The 21,997-nt window shown below is 50.6% G+C and overlaps 9 protein-coding genes across 9 annotated transcripts; 5 read left to right on the forward strand and 4 right to left on the reverse strand.

Moving 5' to 3' along the window:
• Positions 1-389: 389 nt before the first annotated feature.
• V8C40DRAFT_125703 (glutamine amidotransferase subunit DUG2) lies at positions 390-3,310 on the reverse strand. The gene is made up of 2 exons (XM_083211008.1): positions 2,196-3,310; positions 390-2,113 (listed from the first exon to the last, which is right to left on the reverse strand). Exons 1-2 carry the CDS (start codon positions 3,219-3,221, stop codon positions 416-418), a joined length of 2,724 nt encoding a protein of 907 aa, XP_083067985.1. The 5' UTR covers positions 3,222-3,310; the 3' UTR covers positions 390-415.
• Positions 3,311-5,164: 1,854 nt separating this feature from the next.
• Positions 5,165-5,848, forward strand: V8C40DRAFT_283875 (uncharacterized protein; the record flags this gene model as incomplete). Its single annotated transcript, XM_083222054.1, has 2 exons — positions 5,165-5,410; positions 5,507-5,848. The coding sequence occupies 2 exons, from the start codon at positions 5,165-5,167 to the stop codon at positions 5,846-5,848; spliced, it is 588 nt and encodes a 195-aa protein (XP_083067986.1).
• A 546-nt stretch (positions 5,849-6,394) lies between these two features.
• On the forward strand, positions 6,395-7,882 carry V8C40DRAFT_283876 (uncharacterized protein; the record flags this gene model as incomplete). The annotated part of the gene is made up of 1 exon (XM_083222055.1): positions 6,395-7,882. The coding sequence occupies one exon, from the start codon at positions 6,395-6,397 to the stop codon at positions 7,880-7,882; it is 1,488 nt and encodes a 495-aa protein (XP_083067987.1).
• A 202-nt stretch (positions 7,883-8,084) lies between these two features.
• Positions 8,085-8,773, reverse strand: V8C40DRAFT_270840 (SANT/Myb-like DNA-binding domain-containing protein; the record flags this gene model as incomplete). Its single annotated transcript, XM_083220222.1, has 3 exons — positions 8,085-8,177; positions 8,243-8,377; positions 8,438-8,773. The coding sequence occupies 3 exons, from the start codon at positions 8,771-8,773 to the stop codon at positions 8,085-8,087; spliced, it is 564 nt and encodes a 187-aa protein (XP_083067988.1).
• Positions 8,774-9,054: 281 nt separating this feature from the next.
• Positions 9,055-10,126, forward strand: V8C40DRAFT_278107 (nucleoside 2-deoxyribosyltransferase domain-containing protein; the record flags this gene model as incomplete). Its single annotated transcript, XM_083221034.1, has 2 exons — positions 9,055-9,083; positions 9,463-10,126. The coding sequence occupies 2 exons, from the start codon at positions 9,055-9,057 to the stop codon at positions 10,124-10,126; spliced, it is 693 nt and encodes a 230-aa protein (XP_083067989.1).
• A 681-nt stretch (positions 10,127-10,807) lies between these two features.
• On the forward strand, positions 10,808-12,608 carry V8C40DRAFT_257723 (uncharacterized protein). The gene has a single exon (XM_083218558.1). It carries the CDS (start codon positions 10,941-10,943, stop codon positions 12,294-12,296), a length of 1,356 nt encoding a protein of 451 aa, XP_083067990.1. The 5' UTR covers positions 10,808-10,940; the 3' UTR covers positions 12,297-12,608.
• On the reverse strand, positions 12,599-13,767 carry V8C40DRAFT_257724 (LUC7 domain-containing protein). Its single transcript, XM_083218559.1, has 2 exons — positions 13,349-13,767; positions 12,599-13,274 (listed from the first exon to the last, which is right to left on the reverse strand). The coding sequence occupies exons 1-2, from the start codon at positions 13,703-13,705 to the stop codon at positions 12,825-12,827; spliced, it is 807 nt and encodes a 268-aa protein (XP_083067991.1). The 5' UTR covers positions 13,706-13,767; the 3' UTR covers positions 12,599-12,824.
• A 283-nt stretch (positions 13,768-14,050) lies between these two features.
• On the forward strand, positions 14,051-16,240 carry V8C40DRAFT_257725 (GPI-anchor transamidase subunit GPI16). The gene is made up of 2 exons (XM_083218560.1): positions 14,051-14,911; positions 14,963-16,240. Exons 1-2 carry the CDS (start codon positions 14,161-14,163, stop codon positions 16,027-16,029), a joined length of 1,818 nt encoding a protein of 605 aa, XP_083067992.1. The 5' UTR covers positions 14,051-14,160; the 3' UTR covers positions 16,030-16,240.
• On the reverse strand, positions 16,138-18,509 carry V8C40DRAFT_257726 (Fungalysin metallopeptidase-domain-containing protein). Its single transcript, XM_083218561.1, has 3 exons — positions 18,026-18,509; positions 17,003-17,951; positions 16,138-16,919 (listed from the first exon to the last, which is right to left on the reverse strand). Exons 1-3 carry the CDS (start codon positions 18,386-18,388, stop codon positions 16,315-16,317), a joined length of 1,917 nt encoding a protein of 638 aa, XP_083067993.1. The 5' UTR covers positions 18,389-18,509; the 3' UTR covers positions 16,138-16,314.
• Positions 18,510-21,997: the final 3,488 nt, after the last annotated feature.

The raw sequence follows: 21,997 nt of genomic DNA on the forward strand, positions 1-21,997 counted from the left end.
CTGAAACCAAGGTGATTGATAGGCCTTATAAGAGATTAAGCTCCGTAACAGATGTCCTTCCCCACACCGGCGACGTCATCAGCCGTCTGATCTAGGAACCGGGAATATTCTGGCATGTGAAGTGGAGGCTGGCGGCACGGCTTCAAGTGTCCGGTCAAATAGTGATCCATCGCGGAAGCTTCCGGACGGCTAGCGCCTCATGTGGTATAAACAGGGGATTCATTCTTAGCAATATTCAAAATTCTCTATTTTTTGGGGGTATCTATCAAAGACTGCTATGCTCCGCGCATGTTAATGCTAATGGTAATGACAATGATGACCAAATCCTGCTTTTTAAACAACAACCTTCTCCAACAGTCGTAAACATTGTCTCGTGTCATCCGGCAAGGGAAACCAATAGGGACAGTGAGTGACCTTAGAGCCGAACAAACACCTTTCCAAAAATCTCCCTCGCCTTGACTAGGTTGATAAGACTCATCCGCTCATTGTCCAAATGTGCCGAGTCGCTGGCACGTCCGCAGGGCAAGTGGGCTGCCGGTGCTCCGAATTCCTTTTCGAGGAAGCGGATGGCTGGGATGGAACCACCTTCACGAATGTACAGCGGCTTCTTTGGCTTGCACATGGAGGTGCACGTAGACGGATCGGGCGACTGCTGGCGAGGTGCCTTGCTGTCACCGTTTTCGCTTTGACTCGGTTTTTGGACGACTCCTTGGCGTGGCTCAAAGCGTTCTGGCCAAGCCTCCACGATGGCATCACATAAGGTGCGGAAAATATCGTTGGTCGGGTCGCCTAGCCACGGCTCAGCTTTGTTGTCGATGCAAATCTTCATCCGATTCTCTGACTCGAGGCCTGCAAATTCTCGTTGTAGGAAGCTTGTAAGAGCCGTTGCTACTACATCCACTTCTTGTCCTGGCACCAGTCGCATGCTAATATGCGCATTGGCATGGCTGCTGACTAGACTGCCGTCTGGCCCAGAAACGTTGTACCGATGAATCGTCAAGTTTGGTTCCCGCCATCTCGCCAAGAGTGATCTCTTGATATCTGCCTCAGAGACAGCCTCTGTGCTGCGGCGCAGCAGGATGGAGGCAATGTCATCGTAGCGAGCTTCTTCCTCCTTTGTCACTGGTGGAATACCGTCATAAAAGCCCGGGATCAAGACTCGATTGCCACGGCCCTTTAGTCTTGACAGGACCGTTGTGAGGTCTGAAAGCGGCTCGTCGTTCATATGGGAACCGTCGACACCAGAATGTGAATCGGGGCGCGATGAATCGACGCAGACGGTAGCGTGGAGGACGCCGCGCAGTCCATACGTCAGACATGGAACCTCGTCATCTAGCCAGTAACTGTTGGCTAGCAGGATGTAGTCCACGGGTCCAACACGCTCTTTGTTCATCTGGATGACTTTTTCGAATCCCCTGGACCCACATTCTTCTTCTCCTTCAATCAAGAAGATGACGTCGTTTTCTAGCTTCTGCGCTTGCATTAGATCTGTTACTGCGAAGAGCGCGGCGAGGATAGGGCCTTTGTTGTCGCTGATACCGCGTCCATAGAGAAATCCATTAGTTCCGTGGACGGTAAAGGGATCAGTTGCCCATTTGCTCTTGTCGTTATCAGCTGACACCACATCGTAATGGCCATAAAACAGGATTCGCTTCCGTTTGTCAACAGCCTCCTTCTTTCCGGAGAACTTTGCTAATACGACAGGGTTGTGCGACTCCCCCGTGCTGAGCATTTCAACATATCCGCCCATGCGCTTAAATAGTGCGCCGAGATATGTGGCGCCTTTGCGACAGTCTTCTGCAAATTCGGGCCGGGACGAGACGGTCTTGTACGAGACAAACTCTGTCAGGGCGGAGAGAAGGACGTCGTCTTCGGCTTGGCTCTTGGAACTTGACTGAGCATCTGCTTCATCCTTGATGTTCCACACACAGATATCGTTGTCGTTGGCTCCCGTTATGTAATAGCGTTCGTTCTTGTAGGTTGAGCAAGCAGATGCTAATATTTTGCTTTTTTCTTTGCCATTGTGCGCTTTCCACTGATGAAGACACTTGTATTTTTCAGTAACATTCCTTGAGACATGCTGGTAATTTCCATAATGCGCTGTGCTGAATTTCTGTGGAGCATGTTGTCAGTGGATATTTAGAGGAGGGGAGAATAAACTGGAGAGGTATGATGGGGCAAGGAAAGGAACTCACGTTGGCCCAACCGTCGGCAGAAGTAGTCCAAAGATATCCCCAGCCCATCTGGAGCGACATGATGTCGTGGTTCTGCGCCTTTATCACCCTCAGTCTCTGGGCAGTGTCCAGGTCCCAGAGCTCCACGATACCGTCAAGCTTGCCGGCATATAAAAAGGAGCCATCCAGTGCCAGAGACAGCACCGACTCGCCATCATCAGAACCAAGGGACATAATCTCTCGAATGCCGCTGCGCTGGGGATCGTCCACGTCGCTTCTGCCGGGTTCACCAAGGCACCAAAGCTTGATTGTGCCATCTCCACCACCCGAGATCAGCACCTCTTCCTCCGGACCAGCCTCCACAGTAGGTCCCTTTGCAATGAGCATGCAATAAACGTATCCGTAGTGGGCAAACTTGCGAACCGCACCACTGTCGATTTCCAGAGTACATTTGGCTTGGGGAATCAGTCCCCATTTATCCTCGCTCCGTCTCGGGGTGCTTGTTCCGCCAATGGCTTTGGAGTCAAAGAACCGATGGGCTCTTCGATCGGGATGTCGCTGGGAGTCGGGAGTCGACTTTGTGGTCGGATCGCTCAGGCTGACCCATTGGATAGTCATGTTTTGCGCACCAATGTATAATGTGTCGTGTTGCGGGCTGTATGCCGTCGAGAAGATGTCACCAACATCGTGGTTGCCGTAGATTTCGTAGAGGCGACGGAGGGATTTGGGGCACCACACATTGATGATGGGATCGCAGGCACTCGAGAACAGGTAGTTGCCGTCGGGTGAGAGAGAAAGCGACATGACACTGCGCTTATGCGCCTGGATTTGCTGGACCTGGTGAAAGGTAGACAGCGACCAGACGACAATCTCGCCATCTTGCGTTCCAGCATAAATTGAGTCGTGCTCGGGGCTGACGGCGAGAGCAAGCACGCTGCTGTTGTGCTTGAGGCTGTGAAGCAGCTCTGGCGGCGATTCCGGGCATTCGGAGGCTTCTAGCGTCGGCAGAACTGCCATGGCGGCCGGATCGGCCATGAGTGAAGGCATCGTGGCTAGAGTTTAATGATTAGAATTTCCTCGCGCAGCAACTTGCAGTCTCGAAGCTTTGAAGGTTTGACTGGAATTTGAGGATGGCGGGGCACGCGAGCGGCTCCAGCGAATCATAACATGAAGTGCGACTGGAGGACGGGAATAGGAGAGAATTGGATTTTGCAGCAAAGTCGAGTCACACGCGCTCTGATGTGAGTATTAGAAAGAAGCGCGCGGATCGCGAATTGGCAGTTGCTGAATGTGTTGAATGGGGAAAAAAGACTTTGCCTCTATTGTGCTGAGGTGAGGCCAATGACTCTGACGATGACGTGCTTAGCGCGGTATCGGCGCCATCCCAGCGGCCCTTACAGAGGGAGGAACATGTGGGAGTCAACTGAAGCTCCCTCTTGCTCCCTGTAACCCAGACCTTGTCAGGGGTAACGCAGTGCATCCCTCCTTTGAGCAGCTGGAATCCAGATCATCCCATTTCCTCTGTATCATGAATGACGAGATCGCTTCCTCTTCTTCGTGATTGAGGCTCTGGCTTTTGGCTTCGGTCTTTCCGTCGCAATGCTACCGTGCTGACACTACACCTGCACAGTGCTTGTTCTGGATCGCACCGCTTGCTGCTTCTGCAACACTGTGTGTGTATCATGGGATTGGAAGGATTTGATGTCTTGTGTATGATGTGAAGGCTGGAATGTCGTGCAAGCTTCACTCCGACTCACCAATGATTCTTCGCAAGAGACTGTCAGCACACTGCTTCACAAATTGATCCTTGACTGCCATGTTGTCGCATTTAAGACATGCTGCAGCCGGCCGTGGTTTCGCCATCTGGTGAGTGTCGTCTGTCAAAACATGTAGGAGGGGTTCGTACTTTTGCTATATGATGTATACATATATGATGTACAACAACAGATGATAGAAAATCAGGGGTGAGCAGTATACATGTATTTATCTTTGCATGAGAGGCCAGAAGAATAAGCAGAATAATCACAAGAATAATCAAAATTAAATAAATAAACGGCCACAGAGCTCCACGACCGTCCGTCGCCGTCCGTTAATGGCCATTGCTCGCGGCTGATCTGAGCGCCTCCTAAGCACACTATTTCTGCTTACCGTCGTGTTGGCTCTGCATCTCCGTAGACTTATGCACGCAGTTGAAACCTTGATCGTTAGAATGTTCTTTTAACTTTGTTGGCCGCGTATACACGTAGTCATGGATGCTTTTCTGCCCGGGCAGATACGGGAAAGACGAAACACTAGTTGAGAGCAAGGGGCCATTTCGAGAGCTGAGAGCTGATCAACGGCCTCCCTTATGACTGCGACGGGCATGTTGTTGGTCTCGTGAACAGAGCTTTTTCTCGCATATGAGCTGTGTAGAGAATGAGCCATGACCACCACCATAATCCATGGACGGAATGTATGAAAAATTCGGCCAGCGCATACGCTCGTGATGGGACAAATCAGTCGATGCTCAGCTACCTATGTGGTTACTATTTTGGCTCTGCTTTGGCTTCAATATTGTATACAACAATGAGCCTTGCATCATGGAGACACGTGTAGGAACGGCCTCTATAGACATGGAACCTAGACTTTGGGTAAGATGCCCCCTTTCGCGTCCTATTTCCCCTTCCAACTTTCCGCCACCAAGTGGTTTTGCTAAAGGCGTGTCACAGCAGCTTCCCATAACCTTAGTGATGTCTTGTGTTGCAGCATCGAGCAGTCATCTAGAGCAAGAATAGTCGAGAAATCATGCCATCGAGGCAACTGTGGGCGAGAATTGTTGCAAGTCGAAACATAGTCGAGGCTTCTTCGAGATCGGAAAAGGGGGAATATGACATCTATGGAGAAGAGACTCAACGTCCGCGCTGCATAAAAAGCGTATCGCAGCTTCAAAGGCCTCAAAATCATCAACTCAATTATAATTCACATTCAAAAGACACACCAACGTGGACAAAATGCACATCTTTGGTCTTCTCACGCAGCTCATGGGCCTTACAAGCGTCGTAGCCGCAAAGAGCTACTTTACTCTCACACTTCATGCGCCCCAGTACGCAGTTCTTAATGGCAAAGCCATCAACGCTCGGGACAGGTCCTTTATTGTTGGTACCCAAAGCCCCAGCACACGCTGCGACCTCAAGGATCCTGCCCAGTGTCCGGCTGGCGATAGTACACTCGTCAACGATGATATGTCGTTTCTTGCCGTAAGTCCACCCACCTGCGCCTCATTGAGCAGTCTCAAAGTTGTATAGACGAGAGTAGAGTATTATACTAATGCATTCCATGCTACGTGTGCATAGTCGGCCGCTCCTGGTGGCCAATTCATCTATGTCGCTCCGGATGGTTCCATCAGCTACCCTCCGGCTCACTCATCATTGCGTCCCCCAGGCGCCCAAATCGGCGGCTTTCACCCGTATTTAGCTCCAACTGATAATGGAGAATCCGTACATATTCTCAACTGGCGATCGAATGACGGTACGGCTGGCTTATGGGCGTGCCCTGTTTCCCCAGGAGCACCTATTGCTTACCAGGCAGTGCTCAAGGCGGCAACCGCGCGATTCAATGGCCTGGGATGCCTCGCTGTTGATGGTATCCGGATCCAACCAGCTGGGAGTGACTTTGGGGCCTGGGAGTATACATGAAAATCCTGCTGGTTGAGATGGCATTGATGTCGTGCTCGAAAACATCCGAAATCTGTGCGCGTAAGCGCCAGCACGGTCCAGATATTAATGCAGGGAGCGATGGCAACCGTCATGAGCTGTAGTGTTCTAGTATGCTCAGTTACTATCAATAAATCGCTAAGATTCTATCCGTTAGCCTACATTTAATTACATGTTGCCTTGATGCTTAGGATTCGCCGCCACCATATGCACATAGCCGCTCGTCCCTGGTAGACATGGAGCTGGCATTGTCAATGCACACTCAGCCAGGCATCATGATATACGCGTGGGACGAATCAGACGTTGTAGTTTACCTGGCAATGTTTTCACAAAGTATTTTAAGAACCTTGGCAGCTGAGTTTCATTACTTGACAGGATTTGAAGCCAGCCCGTCACAATCTGCCCTGCATTCCACATACTACAATATTAACTATATAAAGTTGTTCATCATCGAAACCATTTCTCGAGAAGCACTCAGGTCATCTACTGCAACTTCCGAGGCAAGAGATACTAGAAGATCACCACAAGATGACTTCATACGACTCAATACCGGATGATAATGAGAATCCCGAGGACCTATGTGAAGAGACCTCACCGATCGTACATAACTGGGACGGCCTTGTCCAGCCGCCACCTAATCTGGTAGACGACAAATTACAAACCCTGATGTACAAGCTTCTCAATCAGCTCGACTCAGATAACTATGATCACACATTCAATGAGACGGACCACTACTGTCATCCCAGTGATGCAGTACTTCGAACCTACATCAACCAGATGAGAATTGGCCTCGAAACTCTCCTAGGATATGACCCAATCACACGCAAGCAGAGTTGGTCGGATGCTGTGGCATACGCCCGTGCTGTAATACAAGAGCCTCAAGACTCTGTGCAACGCTCAAAGGCCACGTGGGCCAGATCATGCTCCATCATTCATCGAGAACTGATGAAGCGATTTGGCCAACAAGTGAGATCAATGGCTACTAAGGGGTGTACTCAGCTAGTATCTGACCATTATCTTGGTAAGAGGCTCAGTGTGTCACACGTGGATAAGGAGGCGAGCTTTCGCCAGCACTTCCTCAAGTTGAAGCCGAGCCTCGCATACTATCCCAATAGCAGCCCCTTGGCGGTCGGAACTTACGAAAGTGCCTTTCTTTCCTGCTCTCTGGTAGCATCGGCCTGGCTTTCTGTCGAGGAGGCATTGAAATATGCAGCCATATGCCATTTATCGGTATGTGATGACTATTGGACCTTCACTGGTACAGAAACCGAAGTTCGACTCCGATTGGTCGCCCAGTCAATTGGAGCTGCTTTCGACTTTGGTGATAGAGCAATCAATGTTCTCATCGATGGCACTGCATTACAAGCCGTCGGGTCGAGCAACGAGGTGTCACTGCAGTCTGCTATGGCTTGGAGGGCAGCAAGTGGCGGGGCGACGGCATACAATGGCCATATACTTGGGAATGATACTCTCGAAGACGGCCTTGTTGCACCTCAGGTCATTCTTGCAATTCACGATTTGTTTGATTGGAGAACCGACATCGCAGCTGGAAACTCTGAAAACGGCTTCTTCGTTGCGTATGGGCTTGGGATTACCGATCCATTTCACGCATATTTGGAGGCTGCGTTGCTTCTTGCGTGTTCACACGCGAGATCTGGCGCCTACGCCATTGCTTGCATCACGATAGCAGCTTTTATTTCCTGTCGATATTCGTCATATAAATACTTAGCTGTAGATATGGAGCTCCCAGGTCCATGTCCTAGATGTGTTGAACTTCTTCAAACACTGACGGAAAAGGCAGGCTTTGTCTGGGCGCCGAAGTCGCCCCCAAAGAGTTTTGAAGAGGGAGAGCAAGTTCGCCGGCTGTGCCAGCTTTGGGCTGATCGATACGAAGACAACAGTCTGGTTCAAGAGGGACTTGGTTGGTTTCAGAGCCTCGTGCTTACTGGCACAATACGGATATATGACGCACTTCTCAAGATTCCTGAGATTGACAAGGCTGCTGGCTGGGTTTAGGGCAAAGCTGCCTACATGCAATATGTTTTATTGTGAAGTGTTATTATTTCTCCCGGTACTATTCCAACAATCATCAAAACACTGTTCATGCCCAGTCAAACTGGTGTCCAGCCAATTTGGTAGCTCCAAGACATAGAGAACAACAGTCATGGAGCGACACCCTTTCCAATAGTCGTCCAAGGAAGATAGCCTCCATCCATCTTCAATTCTCGCCCGACTCCATCCCATGAGACTGGGCTCTGTACTTGAAAAAAGTCTGGCGAACACTCGCAGTGGTTCTGTTGGAAAATGCCTTCTACACCCGAGTCTCGTTAGATGTCTGATAGCAAGGCCCCTTGCGGGGAGATAGGACCATCTTACCGCAATCAACACCCAGCTCATCTTGTCCTCTCTCATTCTAATAAGACTTTCAATCTCATCTGGCTTCCACTTCTTTCTCTGAATTCTGTGATGAATAGTGGGTGCTATTGTCACGAACGCGCGTGCGTCCTGTTTCTTTGGCCGGGCGTTAGATTTCTTTGTCTTTGGATTACTGTTACTGGTGGGGGGACGTACTTTGCCTTTCGCGGTCTGCTTCTGTTCTTGCGCGAGGGGTTGTTCAACTTCGGTTTCTTGGGAGTCATATGATGATTCACGAATTGTTCTGCCAGAGTCGGCGATATGCATTCCGTGTGCCTTGATCGGTGGTCTAGAACAGGGCAACGGAGTCCTTCCAGCAGCCAAAGCCCTCAGCACCCAGATAGGTACCGACGAATCGTCGGATCCATCTTGGAGATTCGAATCAGTGGATTCTGAAGCTGGACTGCTAAATCCATCTGCGCCAGTGAGATTATCGGATTTGTCCTGGAGAGGCGATGCCTCTTTCTCAAGAACTGGGCTCTCGCTATTCATGACGGGCTTGGTAGTGGAAGCAAGTTGTGGGAAAGATTTTCTGGGGGAATATAGAGAGAAAGATAAAAAGGGAGGATGAATTAGAAGGAAATCGGAATTATTGAGAAAATGTTATGTATGTTGTGAGCAGCTGGTGAATCACTTCTGAAGGACCGCTTACGGCTGGCGTTTGCCTTGTTGGATTGGAGTGTGCCAAGACTACAGGAGCTAATATGTGTATTAAGGGAAGAGCAAGAAAAGAATAAGCATACGTATTATATGGAAGGCATATCTAATCAGAAATGTATAACCTTTTGCGCGGCATCTGGCGGTAATATACTTTTGTATGAATGCACCTGAATAGCTGCGCAAGAATGATAGCGTTTATTGTGATAAATCGGCCGTGACTATCAGAGAGTCTAATCCTGCCCCTTTTCTAAAGAAGGAAAAAGAAAAATTCTACAGTATTAAAAAGTTATGAAATACGATGAACCTGCTATATGTCTTGAATATGTTCAGAGTGGTGGCAATATGGTATCTTGAAAATGAACAGCCGAAACACACGCACAGTGCCTGGTGCTAGTAAATACTCGTATACACCGCGCTCTCTTTATCATACGAGAAATCAATTCGTGATACACCATAAATTCTATATGACTATGTTGAGGCTGCAGAAACGATACATGTACATACGAAGCCCGATGGAACAGCTTCGATTACCCATGCGTGATATGGCCACCCCACCTCTCAAAAGAGTCAAAAGCCGGAAGAGCATGTGCACAGCCGCATCTTTTACTTCCCCATCAGCTAGCTACCTATTCTTCTACTATCTCGAAACCTGATAACGGCTCAATTAGCCTTTATCGGAAGAATCGACTGATGAGCGCGACAGTGATTATGGCGCCTGGCCGTCCGGCGCCGCACTTGGAGTCTCTTCCCAGCGTCTTTCTCGCCGGAACCACCAGTGATACAGGCGAAGCAGACTGGAGAAAAACTCTCACAGACGCCCTATCTGGACTCTCTATCACAGTATACAACCCTTACCGTCCTGACTGGGATTCCACCTGGAGAGAAGACATCTCCGACAACCGCTGGGTGGAGCAGGTACACTGGGAGCTCGAGATGCAAGACAAGGCGGATATCGTTGTTGTCTTCTTTCACGGAGTCAGCCTAGCCCCCATCAGCATGTTGGAGCTGGGCATGTGTATTCGATTCGGAAAGGCCATTGTATGCGCCATGCCAGATTACCCTAAGAGAGGCAATGTGGAGGCTGTCTGCCGGCGATATGGAGCCAAGTTTGTGAGCTCTGAACAAGATCTGAAGGATGCTGTGACGGAGAGGCTGAATTCAATGATTGCGGCACGGCTGGGTTGATGAGACAATGATTTGCATACGAAGTTCTATTTCATGGTTCATCTTTGGGATCAGCTACATCTGTTCAACTTCATCGACTGCATGTTCATTGAATTAGACACGTCCAAGACATTGATGGAACAAACCTACACATCTAACATAACCTAGAGTTTGGTGCTTCAAGTTATAGAGTCGGCCAAGATGCAAGGTTTTGCGGCTCAACAATAACTTTGCATATCATATTTAATATTCCATTATGCTGAGGCTCTATGGAGAGTATTCAAGGCCGTGATGACCTCTTTAGGAGAGAGGAGAACCTTTGATAACATTCATTTCTTCATCACCATAGACATGCTTCCATACCCAGGTATTTGCAGGAGGCAGACTATGAACGTGGTGTACTCATACAAGCACAAACATACAACGAACAATACCTAGACTCACGCATTCAGTAAATTAGTAGGTATTATTATACCTCCTACCCAACTGTTTATGCTTTAACATTTCCCATCTTGTTTACCATGACAACAAGCCACCAGCACCAGCCTCTTTTCATGTTGTTTTGCGCCACATGGTTCCTCGATTTTAGCAGCCAAAAAAGCAGCTGCAGATGCGCCGGGAGCTGAGCCCCACACCCCACACTGTGGCGGGGCTGCTTTCAGCGCTTTCTGTCGCATTCTTTCGCCTTCATGTACTTGCAATGTTGTTGCCCTGATCTCGTCTCTGCTGTCGCGTCTTCAACCACTGCTAAAACCGGCGCAGATTTCCATCCTATCCGTTTATGACTTGCTTATTGCTCCCATTTAGCTAATTATCATACCTAATCATCATCGCTATGGATGACCAGTTCGGTGGCCGCACAGACGACGATCTGTTCTACGACGACTTCGAGCCGGTCGAGTCTGAGGCTGTTTTGATACAGGAAGAGCACCATTATCAGCCTGAACCCGAACCCGTACCCATTCCAGCCTCAATACCGGCTTCAGTCCCTGCTCCAGCTCCAGCTCCAGCTGCTCCAGTTCAAGCTCCAGCTCCTGCGCAACCAGTTGCTCCGCAGCCAGTGTCAGCACCGCGGCAGAGCCAGGCTGCCCCATCACCAAAGCCCTCACCCGCTCCCGCTGCGGCGAAAAGCAAGAAACCGCTTCAGCCAGGCAAAGGTCTCTCGTCCTCCCGTTTTGCCGACAAGCCTGCTCCAAAGCCATCGCCAGCACCGGCAAAGGCTCAGGCTCCTACACAGGCCCCGAAACCAGCTCCTGCACCAGCTGCCACAGAAGCTCCTACCCAAGCTCCCGAGGAAGCGCCCGAGCAGTCTCCTGCTCCTCCCAATGCAGCCACCGGCCCCAAAGAGAAGCCTCAACGCTCGTCACCATCGCAAAACACCGCTGTGAGCGCAGAGATTCGTGCCAAATCTGGCTCCAACCCACGACAGAAGCTCACCGAAGACGAACTCACTGCAAAGATGGAGAAAATGAAGCTTCTGTCGGCAGAAAAAGCACGCAAATTTGAAATGGCAGAGCAAGATGAGAAGCAGCACGCAGCGGCTTACGCGCGAGGGATGGAGGAGGCTCGCAAGAGAAGGGCCGAGGACGCAGAGAGGAGGAAACGTGGCGAGGAGGAGAGGCGCAAGCTGGAGGACGAGCGGGCGAAGAACCGAGAGAGGAAACTCAAGGCCATGAACATCAAGGAGAATAGTTGGGACGAAGGCAAGCAGGCTTTGGCTGACGAAGAAGCCAGACAGGGCTTCCGCGGCGCAAACGGTGGCATCAGGGGAGCCAAGACTCGGGGACTTGGTGGGAGTCGATTTGCCAGGGATGACGAGGCACCGGATGTCGATCGCTTCTTGGATGACCGCTATCGCGGCGGCGGTGGTCGGGGGCGAGGAGACCGTGGAAGAGGCGCCAACGGCAACGGTAGAGGTCGCGGCCGAGGTCGTGGTTCATATGATGGGCCAGTTGGCGACTCTCGCCCTGCGAAGCAACAACAAATCCCTGCTGCAGACGACTTCCCTTCACTGCCTTCAGACAACACCAAGGCCAAGGCAGAACCGGAACAGAACAACAGTGCAGCATCAAAGCCTACCATGGCACAGGCGGCGGCAGCCCCTCCCCCACCTTTGCCTATCGTCCTGGGCGGCGGCAAGTGGGACGATGAGATGGAGGAACTCGACGCTTTGAATCAAGCTCAGTCATAGGATGAACGCAAGATATCAAAGAAACGTGAGAAGTTAATGGGCGGAAAACGGCGGTCGTTTTGATTTGGGTAGCTATGTGTCAACGCTCATTGGGGAAATTGTCAGAAAGCGTTGTAGGGCCTAGCCTTGTGATATTGAAATTGAGTTGGATATACGATGATATGACAGGAAAGGAATTGCGGAAAAAAAAAAAGCGTCTGTACCAGGAGAAGGACTACCACGGGGTCCCTTGGATATTATTATCAGTCACATTGGTTACTAGTTACTACTACTCGAAGCGTAATATATTTAGAGAAAATCATGTCCAAAACGCCCTTTGATTGCGACTATGGTGAGCGACTTGCAGAATTTGAAGGGGGTATATCACTCCGTATTCCGAATCCTATATACGTCTTTTTATCTCGTCCAATAAGTAAAACACCCCTAAACATAAATATACCCTGATTATCTTCCGTAGAGTTCCAATTACGTTCCCTGACGCCGAGCTGCAATGCAAAGATATTAAGATGCCACGGTGGCTGACAGACGTTACCACCCGCCGCGGTAACCTCTTCCTCCTCCCCTCCGATACCCTCCGGGCCCTCTCGGCCCCCTTGGTCCTCCTCCCGGGCCGTCATCGTCCATGGCGGGCCGTGACCTGCCCTTCATCTCCTTGGGGAACGCGTCGTACGTCTTCCGCATCTGCGCATACCCCAAATGCATCTTGCCGTAAAAGTGGTCGGCCAGCCGGCGGTCGTTGTCGAGCCTGCTGAGGTAGGCGCCGCAGACGTCGCAGACCTGCAGCTTCTGGTGGCCGGACGGGCCCGACGTGTCGGACAGGGCCTTGAGTTCCTTTTCGCGCTCGGCTTTTTGCTGGCCGGCTTGGCGCACGCGGAAGAGCTCGTCCTGGGCGCGGGAGACTTCGCCTAGGGAGCCGAGGATTTCGACTTCGAGGAGGCCGCTGTTGATGGACGCTGTGAGGTCGGAGATGGTTTTGAGCTGGTTACAGAAAAAAAGATGTCAGCTATAGTTCTTTGATAAGAGAATTCTAATTGGGCAACAGGCTGTCTTACCAGAGCATTGGTTTGCCGGATCTCGTCCGGTGTCTTCTCGAGACGCCTCTGCGCCGCATCGATTCGGCGATTGCACTCGTCAATGTACTTTTGCAGGTCGCGCATGTAGTCGTACTCGAAGCCGTACTTGTGCTTTTCTCGGTCTGACAGCCCCTCGTACTCCGTCTTGAGGCTCTCGGCATGCACCTTGGGGCACTGGCCGATATCCTGCTTGGTGTTTGTGAAGAGGTCGTGCGGACACGTGCCGACGATGTACGATCGGCAGACTTTGGGGTCGTTGAGCGAGAGCTGGGCGGCGCGCGACGACGATGACGCGCCCATGAGCTGCTCGAGCAGCTTTCTCTGTTCGGCTGCCATGGCGTGGTGCGCTTGGAGGGTTCTGGGATGCTGGATTGTTGGTGAGAGTCGAGTTGATGAGCGTTTGTATGGTGTACTTTTTTAGATTCGAGATGACGGATTGAACTGTGGCTGGTGGTTTCTTCAGCCACTAGCTCGGAGCTGGGATACTTGCAGCTCACAGCATGTTGCCGCCTGTGGAGACGCTGGAAGGGTGCTGAACTAGTGGAGGGAATCGGGGATTTTGCCGCCAAAGTGCCCTAGATTTCTCCCACCATGATGTGGCGCATGTGCTTGGCCAGTGTGGCTGCACCTGTCCCAAACAGTACGTACCGAGTCGCAAGGGAACGGCCCAGCTCCAATCTGGCAATATCAAGTCCAAACTTCAAGAGATGTAAATCTCGCCCGAATCGCGCCTGCGACTCGAGTATCCCCTCCTTTTCTCTTCACTCTCTTTTCTTTTTCCTCCTTTCACGATGCGTAGCCTTTTGTCATTCCTACCACTAATCATCCCCAGCGTCCTGGTATCCGCGACCGAGTACCACGAGCAGCTGAATCTCCGGCCGCTGCCTCTGTCGGCACTCCTCGCGAGCTTCAACTTTCGAGCCAACACCTCAATTGCCGACTTTGAGGCGCAGAACTTTCGACTATTCCCTCGGTCTCTAGGCCAGATCCTGCAGTATGCGGGCACACGAGAGCTTCACCTGAGATTCACGCTGGGGCGATGGGATGCAGAGAGCTGGGGAACTCGGCCCTGGGACGGGACGAAAGAGGGCGGCACTGGAGTGGAATTATGGGCGTGGCTAGATGCTGAGACGGACCAAGAGGCGGACGAGAAGTGGTTGACGCTGACCAATGCGCTGTCTGGATTGTTCTGCGCCAGTCTCAACTTCATTGACGGGACCAGGACCATTCGACCGGTTGTGTCGTTCCAGCCCGAGGGCGACCATCCTAACACGACGCTGGACAATACGAGGCTGCTACATGGAGTGCTGCCTCATGAAGTGGTTTGCACGGAGAACCTAACACCGTTCTTGAAGATGCTGCCATGCAAGGGCAAGGCCGGAATTGCGAGCTTGCTGGATGGACACAAACTGTTTGATGCATCGTTTCAGAGCATGGCCATTGACGTACGGCCCATCTGCCCCTCGGAGGGGGAATGCGTTCTCCAGCTTGAACAGACGGTCGACATGGTCTTGGACGTTGATCGATCCAAGCGACCTCATGGTACGGATTCTACTTTCTTGATGATGCTCGGGGCTAACTAACACGATCTAGACAACCCCATCCCAAGACCCCCCCCTGGCCGTGATCTAATCTGCGATACTTCAAAGCCCTACCATAAACCAGACGATGCTTGCTTCCCCGTGGACCATCTTCGCGGCCAAGAGTGGACGCTATCCCAAATCTTTGGGCGAACAATGAAAGGCACATGCCCCTTGACAGACTCCGAAACACCCCCGGTCTGTGTTCACATCCCATCAACTCGCGACATCTTTTCCTCAGAAGGCGCCCATGAAATCAAGTACCCCAACAACGACTCTCTACGATGCTACCATATCGAACAAGAGAAAGAATTCACTCTCATCTTGACTAAGCCCGAGGTCCCTGCTGATGGAGAAGCTGCCTCTCTTGGAATTGTCAAGCCGGAAACGCCTGTGCTGTACGCCGAGCGAAGTTTCACCGGCCATGGACAGGAACATGGTGGCGTGCAAGCCATTCTCACGAATCCAGGCGACGATACGGTGGAGTTTGTCTACATGGAATCTCTCCCCTGGTTCATGCGCGTCTATCTGCATACCCTTTCTGCCCGCATCTCTGGATCGTCACCCAACACCAACACAACCACCGAAATCGTCAAGCAGATCTACTACCGCCCGGCCCTTGACCGCGCTCGCGGCACACAACTCGAGCTCCTCGTTAGCATTCCTCCTCACTGCACCGTCTTCCTCACCTATGATTTTGAAAAGTCCATTTTGCGATACACCGAGTATCCCCCAGACGCAAACCGTGGCTTTGACGTTGCAGCCGCTGTCATCACCACACTGGAGCCCAAGGCCATGAACATCCGCACCACGAGCTTGCTTCTCTACCTCCCCACTCCTGATTTCAGCATGCCTTACAACGTCATCATCTTTACCTCAACAACCATTGCGCTTGCCTTTGGCGGCTTGTACAACATCCTCGTCAGGCGCATGGTCGGCGCAAACGAGGCCCCATCCGGAGCCCTCAAGGATAAAGTATTAGGCTTCATTAATAAGCTGAAGAAGAAGAAGACGGCGGTAGCAGCCGTGGCAGCAGGAGGAAGTGCAACGCCTGCCACAGGGAAAACTGAGGCGAAGTGATTTTCTTTTCATATTTCTTGTTGTTAGAAGTTGCATACATAAATACAGAACATTTAGACTGCATCTTGGAATATTTTGACATCACCAAAACAGCGGCACAGGGAGACTTTTTTTTTTCTTTCACTTCATTTTACTTATTTGATATGGTAACAGGTTACCTGTCTGCTTACATGATTCGAGAGACCAGCCTCTATTGTTTCCCTCCTTCAGCAGAATTTGACTTTTCACATCCACGCTTCAAAAACATCTCTCATCCAAAAGTTGATTTCTCACAAAGAAGGATATTTAGCAGACACCAGAGGGGATGGTGAAGCTCTCAGTTCGGGCGGAAGCAGAGTACCTGGCTCCGGATCCGAGACCACGCTTGGCAAAGGCAGTCCACAGCTCGCACAAGTTGTCACCACCAGTCAAGGAGCGGTCGGCATCGAGGATGGCATCACGGGCAGAGACGAAAGTTGGCGTGCAGGGCTGGAGGGCGAGACCATTGAGGACGAGCTTGAGTGCGAGGAACTTGCCGTCGGTGGGCACGCCCTGGGAGTCAAAGGTCGGGAAGTCGGCGTCATTCTTGCCGTGCTTGTCGATGAGGTTCCAGAGGACCTCGTAGAGGATGGAGGCCCAGGTGGTTCCCGAGGAGTGGACCTCGTTCTGGGAGTTGACGGACTTGTAGGTGAGCGGGTTGGTGGTCAGGCTGGTGGAGTAGGGGTACTGGCGGATGCCCTTGGGGTTGTTGTCGGCCCAGGCGCCCATGGGGTAGTCGGTGGCGCGGGTGTCGCCGGCCTTGAGGCGGATGGCCGTGGCGTAGAAGTCGCCCCAGCCCTCGCCCATGCCGCCGGCCTCGACGCCGGACAGGCAGCCGGAGTTGGCAGGGCCACCGGTGAGACGGGTGGACACTGATGGTATCTGAGTTAGCAAGGGGAGACGGAGAGAGGGGAGGGAGGGAGGGAGGGGAGGGAGAAAGGCTATCACAACTTACATCCGTGGGTGTATTCGTGGATGACGATGCCCTCCTCGAGAGAGCCGTCACGTCGTGGGGTGGACACAGTCCAGATGTACATCCTCATGCGGCCATTGCTGCCATCGGCGGGAGTGGCAAAGTTGGCGTTGTTGGTGCCAGAGCCGTCCTGGGCGTTCAGGATGACAAAGTCATTGCCCAAACCACCCTTGCCATTGTTGTTGGCCTGGAAGTTGCCGGCAACCTCGTTGAAGCCGAGGACGTACAGCAAGTCGTGGTACTTGTTGGCAGTGTAAAACAGTTGGGTGATGGAGGCATCCCGGTAGTCCGTGGGGTTGGTCTGGGTCAGCGAGAAGGGGTACTCAAAGGCCCGGGTTGCGCTGGTTGGGCGGTAGTTGTTGAGGTAGTCATTGCCTCCGTTGGGGTTGACCTGGGCAATGGCGTTGTTACCGCGCGTGGTGGTGTAGTTGGTGGTTCCGTCGCCGAACCAGGTGAAGGGGGAGGCATCGATTCTCCATGGGTCAGTGAAGGTCTTGCGGTCGCCCTCCGTGGGGTCGTTGAGGCCCCAGGGGAACACCTCGACGGTGGCAAAGTCGCTGACGTAGTCGACGACACCGTGGACCTCCTTGTTGGTGGCAGCGTCGATGTAGGTGAGCAGCCAGTTGTCGACGACATCGGTCTCGACTCGCCAGGTCAGGGACAGAGTTCCGTCCTCCTTGGCAATGTAGACGAGGCGGGCCTCGGGGTCGCTGACAGCACCAGAAGTGCCCTTGAGAGTGTACTTTTCAGTTCCCTCCTGGGCCTCGGCGGTGGCGCCTTCGGCCTGGATGGGGAGACCCAAGATGTCGACAGCACCCTTGAGAGCGTTCGTGGGGTCGGAGAAGTCACGCTTGGTCAGGGGGCTCTCTGCGGGAATCTTGCCAGAGAAGAAGCTGTTTCCGTGAGAGAAGACTCTGCCATTTCGGCCAATCTGAAGCAAGACATTGATAAGTAAGCTTTTATCCAGTTGGACCGGGGGAGGGGGTTCTTATTCGTCTCACTTACGTTGACCTTGAAGTCAGCATTGTCAATGTCAATGCCGTGGGCTGTCTGCTTGAAGTGGACGTGGCCAATGCCGTCAACGTCGATGTAGTGGTCGGGAACGACACGGAATTCCGCGTTGGGGGCAGCTCGCTTGACAGCTCGGGTAGCAGTGGCGACGTAGTCACGCTTGAAACCCTCAGCCTGGATAGACGCCTCCTCCTCGACGTGTGTCGAAGGAGTGTAGTCAGACAAGCTGGGCAGGCTGTACTTGCTGATATCAATGCCGCGCTTGGCCAAGCCAGAGGCGGTCTCCAGCTTCGGGGCGGGATGAGCGTGCACATTGGCAGCAAGGCCAGTGAGGCCAAGAAGGATAGCAGACTTCATGGTGACAGTAGAGAGGCAATCAGAGAGTTAAACAAGCTGGAGAGGCACCAGATCGAGGACCGAATGATGGACCTTGTGAAGCAACCTGCTGGCTCATCTATTGGAATAATGAGGAGCCATAGGGCCCTTTTATGCTCACGAGTTTGGACGACAATATCTCGAAAATCTCGACCATCTCGCAAGATGTTTCCTTCGGAGTTCCTTATCAGTATACAAAATCCGGATGTTACACTCGAAGTAGAATGTGATCACTTCTCTCAGTCGAGATTTACAGCATCGTGAGCCTTGGCGACTAATTCACGCAAAGGCGACGAGGAAAAAAGGAAGGTGTTGTGAATCCATTCTGTTCAACACCAAGAGTTTTGTTGAGAACTTTTGCAACTATGGGAATTCCACATCGCCAAGGCCCTTAGGGTGAACAAAAGTCCATGTTCAATGGCACGCAACGAGCATGATCCACGGCCAGATTCGGCTGATTCGGGGAGCAAACAAAGAGCGGCAGCGAAGGCGAAATATCACCCAAGAGATTGCCCAATGAGTGGTATCAAAGGGCCAAATGCTCTTATCGACGATCCTATACGAACTGAGAAACTCCTGGCGTTGACCAAGTTGTGGGCGATGTAACTATATCCCACGCAATGGATTTGGGCAACAGAAGTTGGTCAGCTGCCTATAACCTGGAATCACATCTTTTTAGTCACTCTATAGTCCCCCAGATGAGTAAAGCAAAAAATCATCAGCGGCTTTAATCTGCGGCATCTATAAAGCAACTTCTTTCTCGGGCCTAGGCGATTCGCGACCCCTCAGCCATCGGGCATATTCTGTCGAATTGCCTTTGAGCAGCGGGGGGCAAGTTTAGCATTTGACGGTAACTATACGTGTTAAGCTTAACAAAGCGGCGCATGAATTTTCCACTCCTTTCCGGAGCCAGGATTCCTATGGGTCGCTTAAAACAACGCGCATTATCAGAGGGCCAAGAAAGCGACGCTACGTATCGTGGGAGCGTGTATTGACCTGCCAGATCGGGGCGGGATTCCGGGGTTGCGTTCCGATCGGCTGCAATGATGCCATTCACCGAGCTTATAGGAGAGGAAAGTTACTATTACGAATGCCGGGATTTAGGTTTTGCTCCGAAGTAGGTTAAATTGTGGTTTTGAGTCAATAAATAAAGTGGTGGGGATGTGATATAGTATCCAGGGACAAGTTTGTTTAGAACCTCACTACTATCTGCATAGTATTTCGCATATAGTATTTCCACAACTGCCTATCTACTAGTTCATCTAGTTCACGAATGAATCTACATCTTACATGACAGCCGAAGCAAGATGCCGCTGTGTGCCAATATAGATAGCAGTTGCACGCAACACGCCACATGAACCATCTTCATGCAAAGGGAAAAGAACATCCAATAACGTAGCTGCGGCCGTATGAGTTGGGCCGACTAGGCTGTTTCAATGCGACGGTTCCATTATCCATATCAATCATTTATTAAGGAGTTTATCTAGACCATCGCTTTTACTTTCCATTCTGCACTTGGTGAAGGATGCATGTAACCCCTTAGTATCGTATTCTCTTGGCACAATGGCGCATAAACACGGCTTTCCCTGTCAGGAACGTGTGGCTGGGCGCGGATATCTAAGGGATGACTGGTCGATTTGACGGATTATCATGCAGAATATCCGAAGGTTATATTAAAACCCCCGGCACTTGTGGCGAATATCCCGTGAAGATGCGGATGGTGTTGTCGAGTATCTCGTGTTTTCGGGTTGATAGGATGTCCGCTTAAGAAGCAACATTGGGCCGATTGGCTGAGAAGGAGAGATTCCGATTGAATACGAGATGTTAAAATAGATGAATAGGGGGATTAATTTGTAGATGATTAGCAAGCTAGAAGATGTGGACTATCCACTACGTTGTCTATGTGTAGCGCAGGGTAGCAAACGGATGGACTGTCGTACGAGGCATCTGTGATATCTGAGGTTGAAGCATTGTGATTTGCCTCCTCCGCACGCATTATTGTTTAATTATTTTATCTTCGTATAACTAAATTTGATCATCAGATGACGAAACAATATCGTATCATCTTAGCAGTAGAAGAGGCGTCCCGCAACAGCGCGTAATACTACTCTCAACAAATACGCAAATTTCTCTATGGCCTATATCATTTCTTTCCAAATATTAATTTGCATAAGCCAGGCTGATATCAAACTCAACATAAAATTCTCCAAAGCAATACAGCTTTCACTCAGTATAAACAGTCATATATAAAGAAACAACGCACTCTCTATTAAGATTCTAGAATCCATAGAGAAGGGAGACGAAAAAGGTAATCAAATAGTAGCTTAGTTACTGTTGTTTAACTAGGGTATATTATAAAGATAGTATTTATCTCGGATCTCGTGTGATAAAGATAGATATCTTCTTTGTTTAATATAGTTCTGTTAAAGTTATATAGTATAACTTAAATCTTAGTTTTCCCGATACAAGGCCCCTAGTACAGCTGATATGTTTGTAAAGTTATAGAAAATAATGAGGATATACTATTATTCCAGCAGAATTTGCCTGACGCGTGTCGAGTCATAGAAAATCATTGTTATATTTCAAGGCGAAAAAGACATGTAAAAGGTCAATGTGTTCCTCAATAGAAGTAGATAGTTCATGCTTCATTAGCTCATAAACGTGTTTCTTAAAAGTAAAATGATATCATCTCGCCGTGACACCGGCGTGCTCTTTAAATAATAGTTTAATACGTGTAGTAATTCCCCTGGATCTCTTGAACGAAATCCGAACAGCTTGAGACTACTCGTGGCTGTGGTACGCAGTGCTTTGAGCCCAAATTTACCCGTTTCCATCCAACGTCGTCTCTACCCCCTCAACAAGAGAATAGCTAAAGCCATTAGTGATTGTTCGTTTCCCAGTCCCTCGGGCAAGATTTAAAGTGTTGAAGATACTCAGCAGCATTCACGGTTAGGGGATAGTCTGGTCCTAACTAGAGCGACTATACTCTACAGCCTGCTGCACCAACGCAACTCCATCTTCATTGCGGCTTAACCTATGCCAACTCCAAGCAAGGTTGTGCATGGCCAGAATTATATTCGGGTCATTGTCTCCAAACATCTCTCATCGGCGGCACTTAAACTTTAAGACGTTCTGCCTCGATATTCCGGCCTTGTGCATGGTATAACGCTACAAGCCATTCCTTAGCTCGGAATTTATTTGGATCCTCAGCATCTCCTTCATAAGCTTCATATATCTGGATGAAAATAGGCTCTAGCCCGCCATAGAAGCCTGTCTAAACCATGTTATAAAAGGGTTTCCATGGCTGAGATTGTATCTGGAAGATGATCTCCTAGCCTTTCTTTCCTGAATTCTAGTATTCTTTATTCCAAACGCTCTTTTGCTCTCCACTGCCCACGGTGATAAAGAAACTCAGCTGCTTTTCAAGTAGCTGCGCCGTCTCGGTCTGCTTCTTGTTCACATTTGCCCACTCTTCAATTTGCAGTACACATGGCTAAGAATTTCCCGCATTGTTTCCAGGTATCTCGTTGTGAATTAGGGAAACGGTCTGCTGTAGCTTGAGGAGCTATACTCGAGAAATATTTTTCGCCG

Source organism: Trichoderma camerunense (assembly GCF_050948025.1).
Source record: "Trichoderma camerunense strain CBS 138272 chromosome Unknown V8C40scaffold_25, whole genome shotgun sequence".
Classification (NCBI taxonomy): Eukaryota; Fungi; Ascomycota; class Sordariomycetes; order Hypocreales; family Hypocreaceae; genus Trichoderma; species Trichoderma camerunense.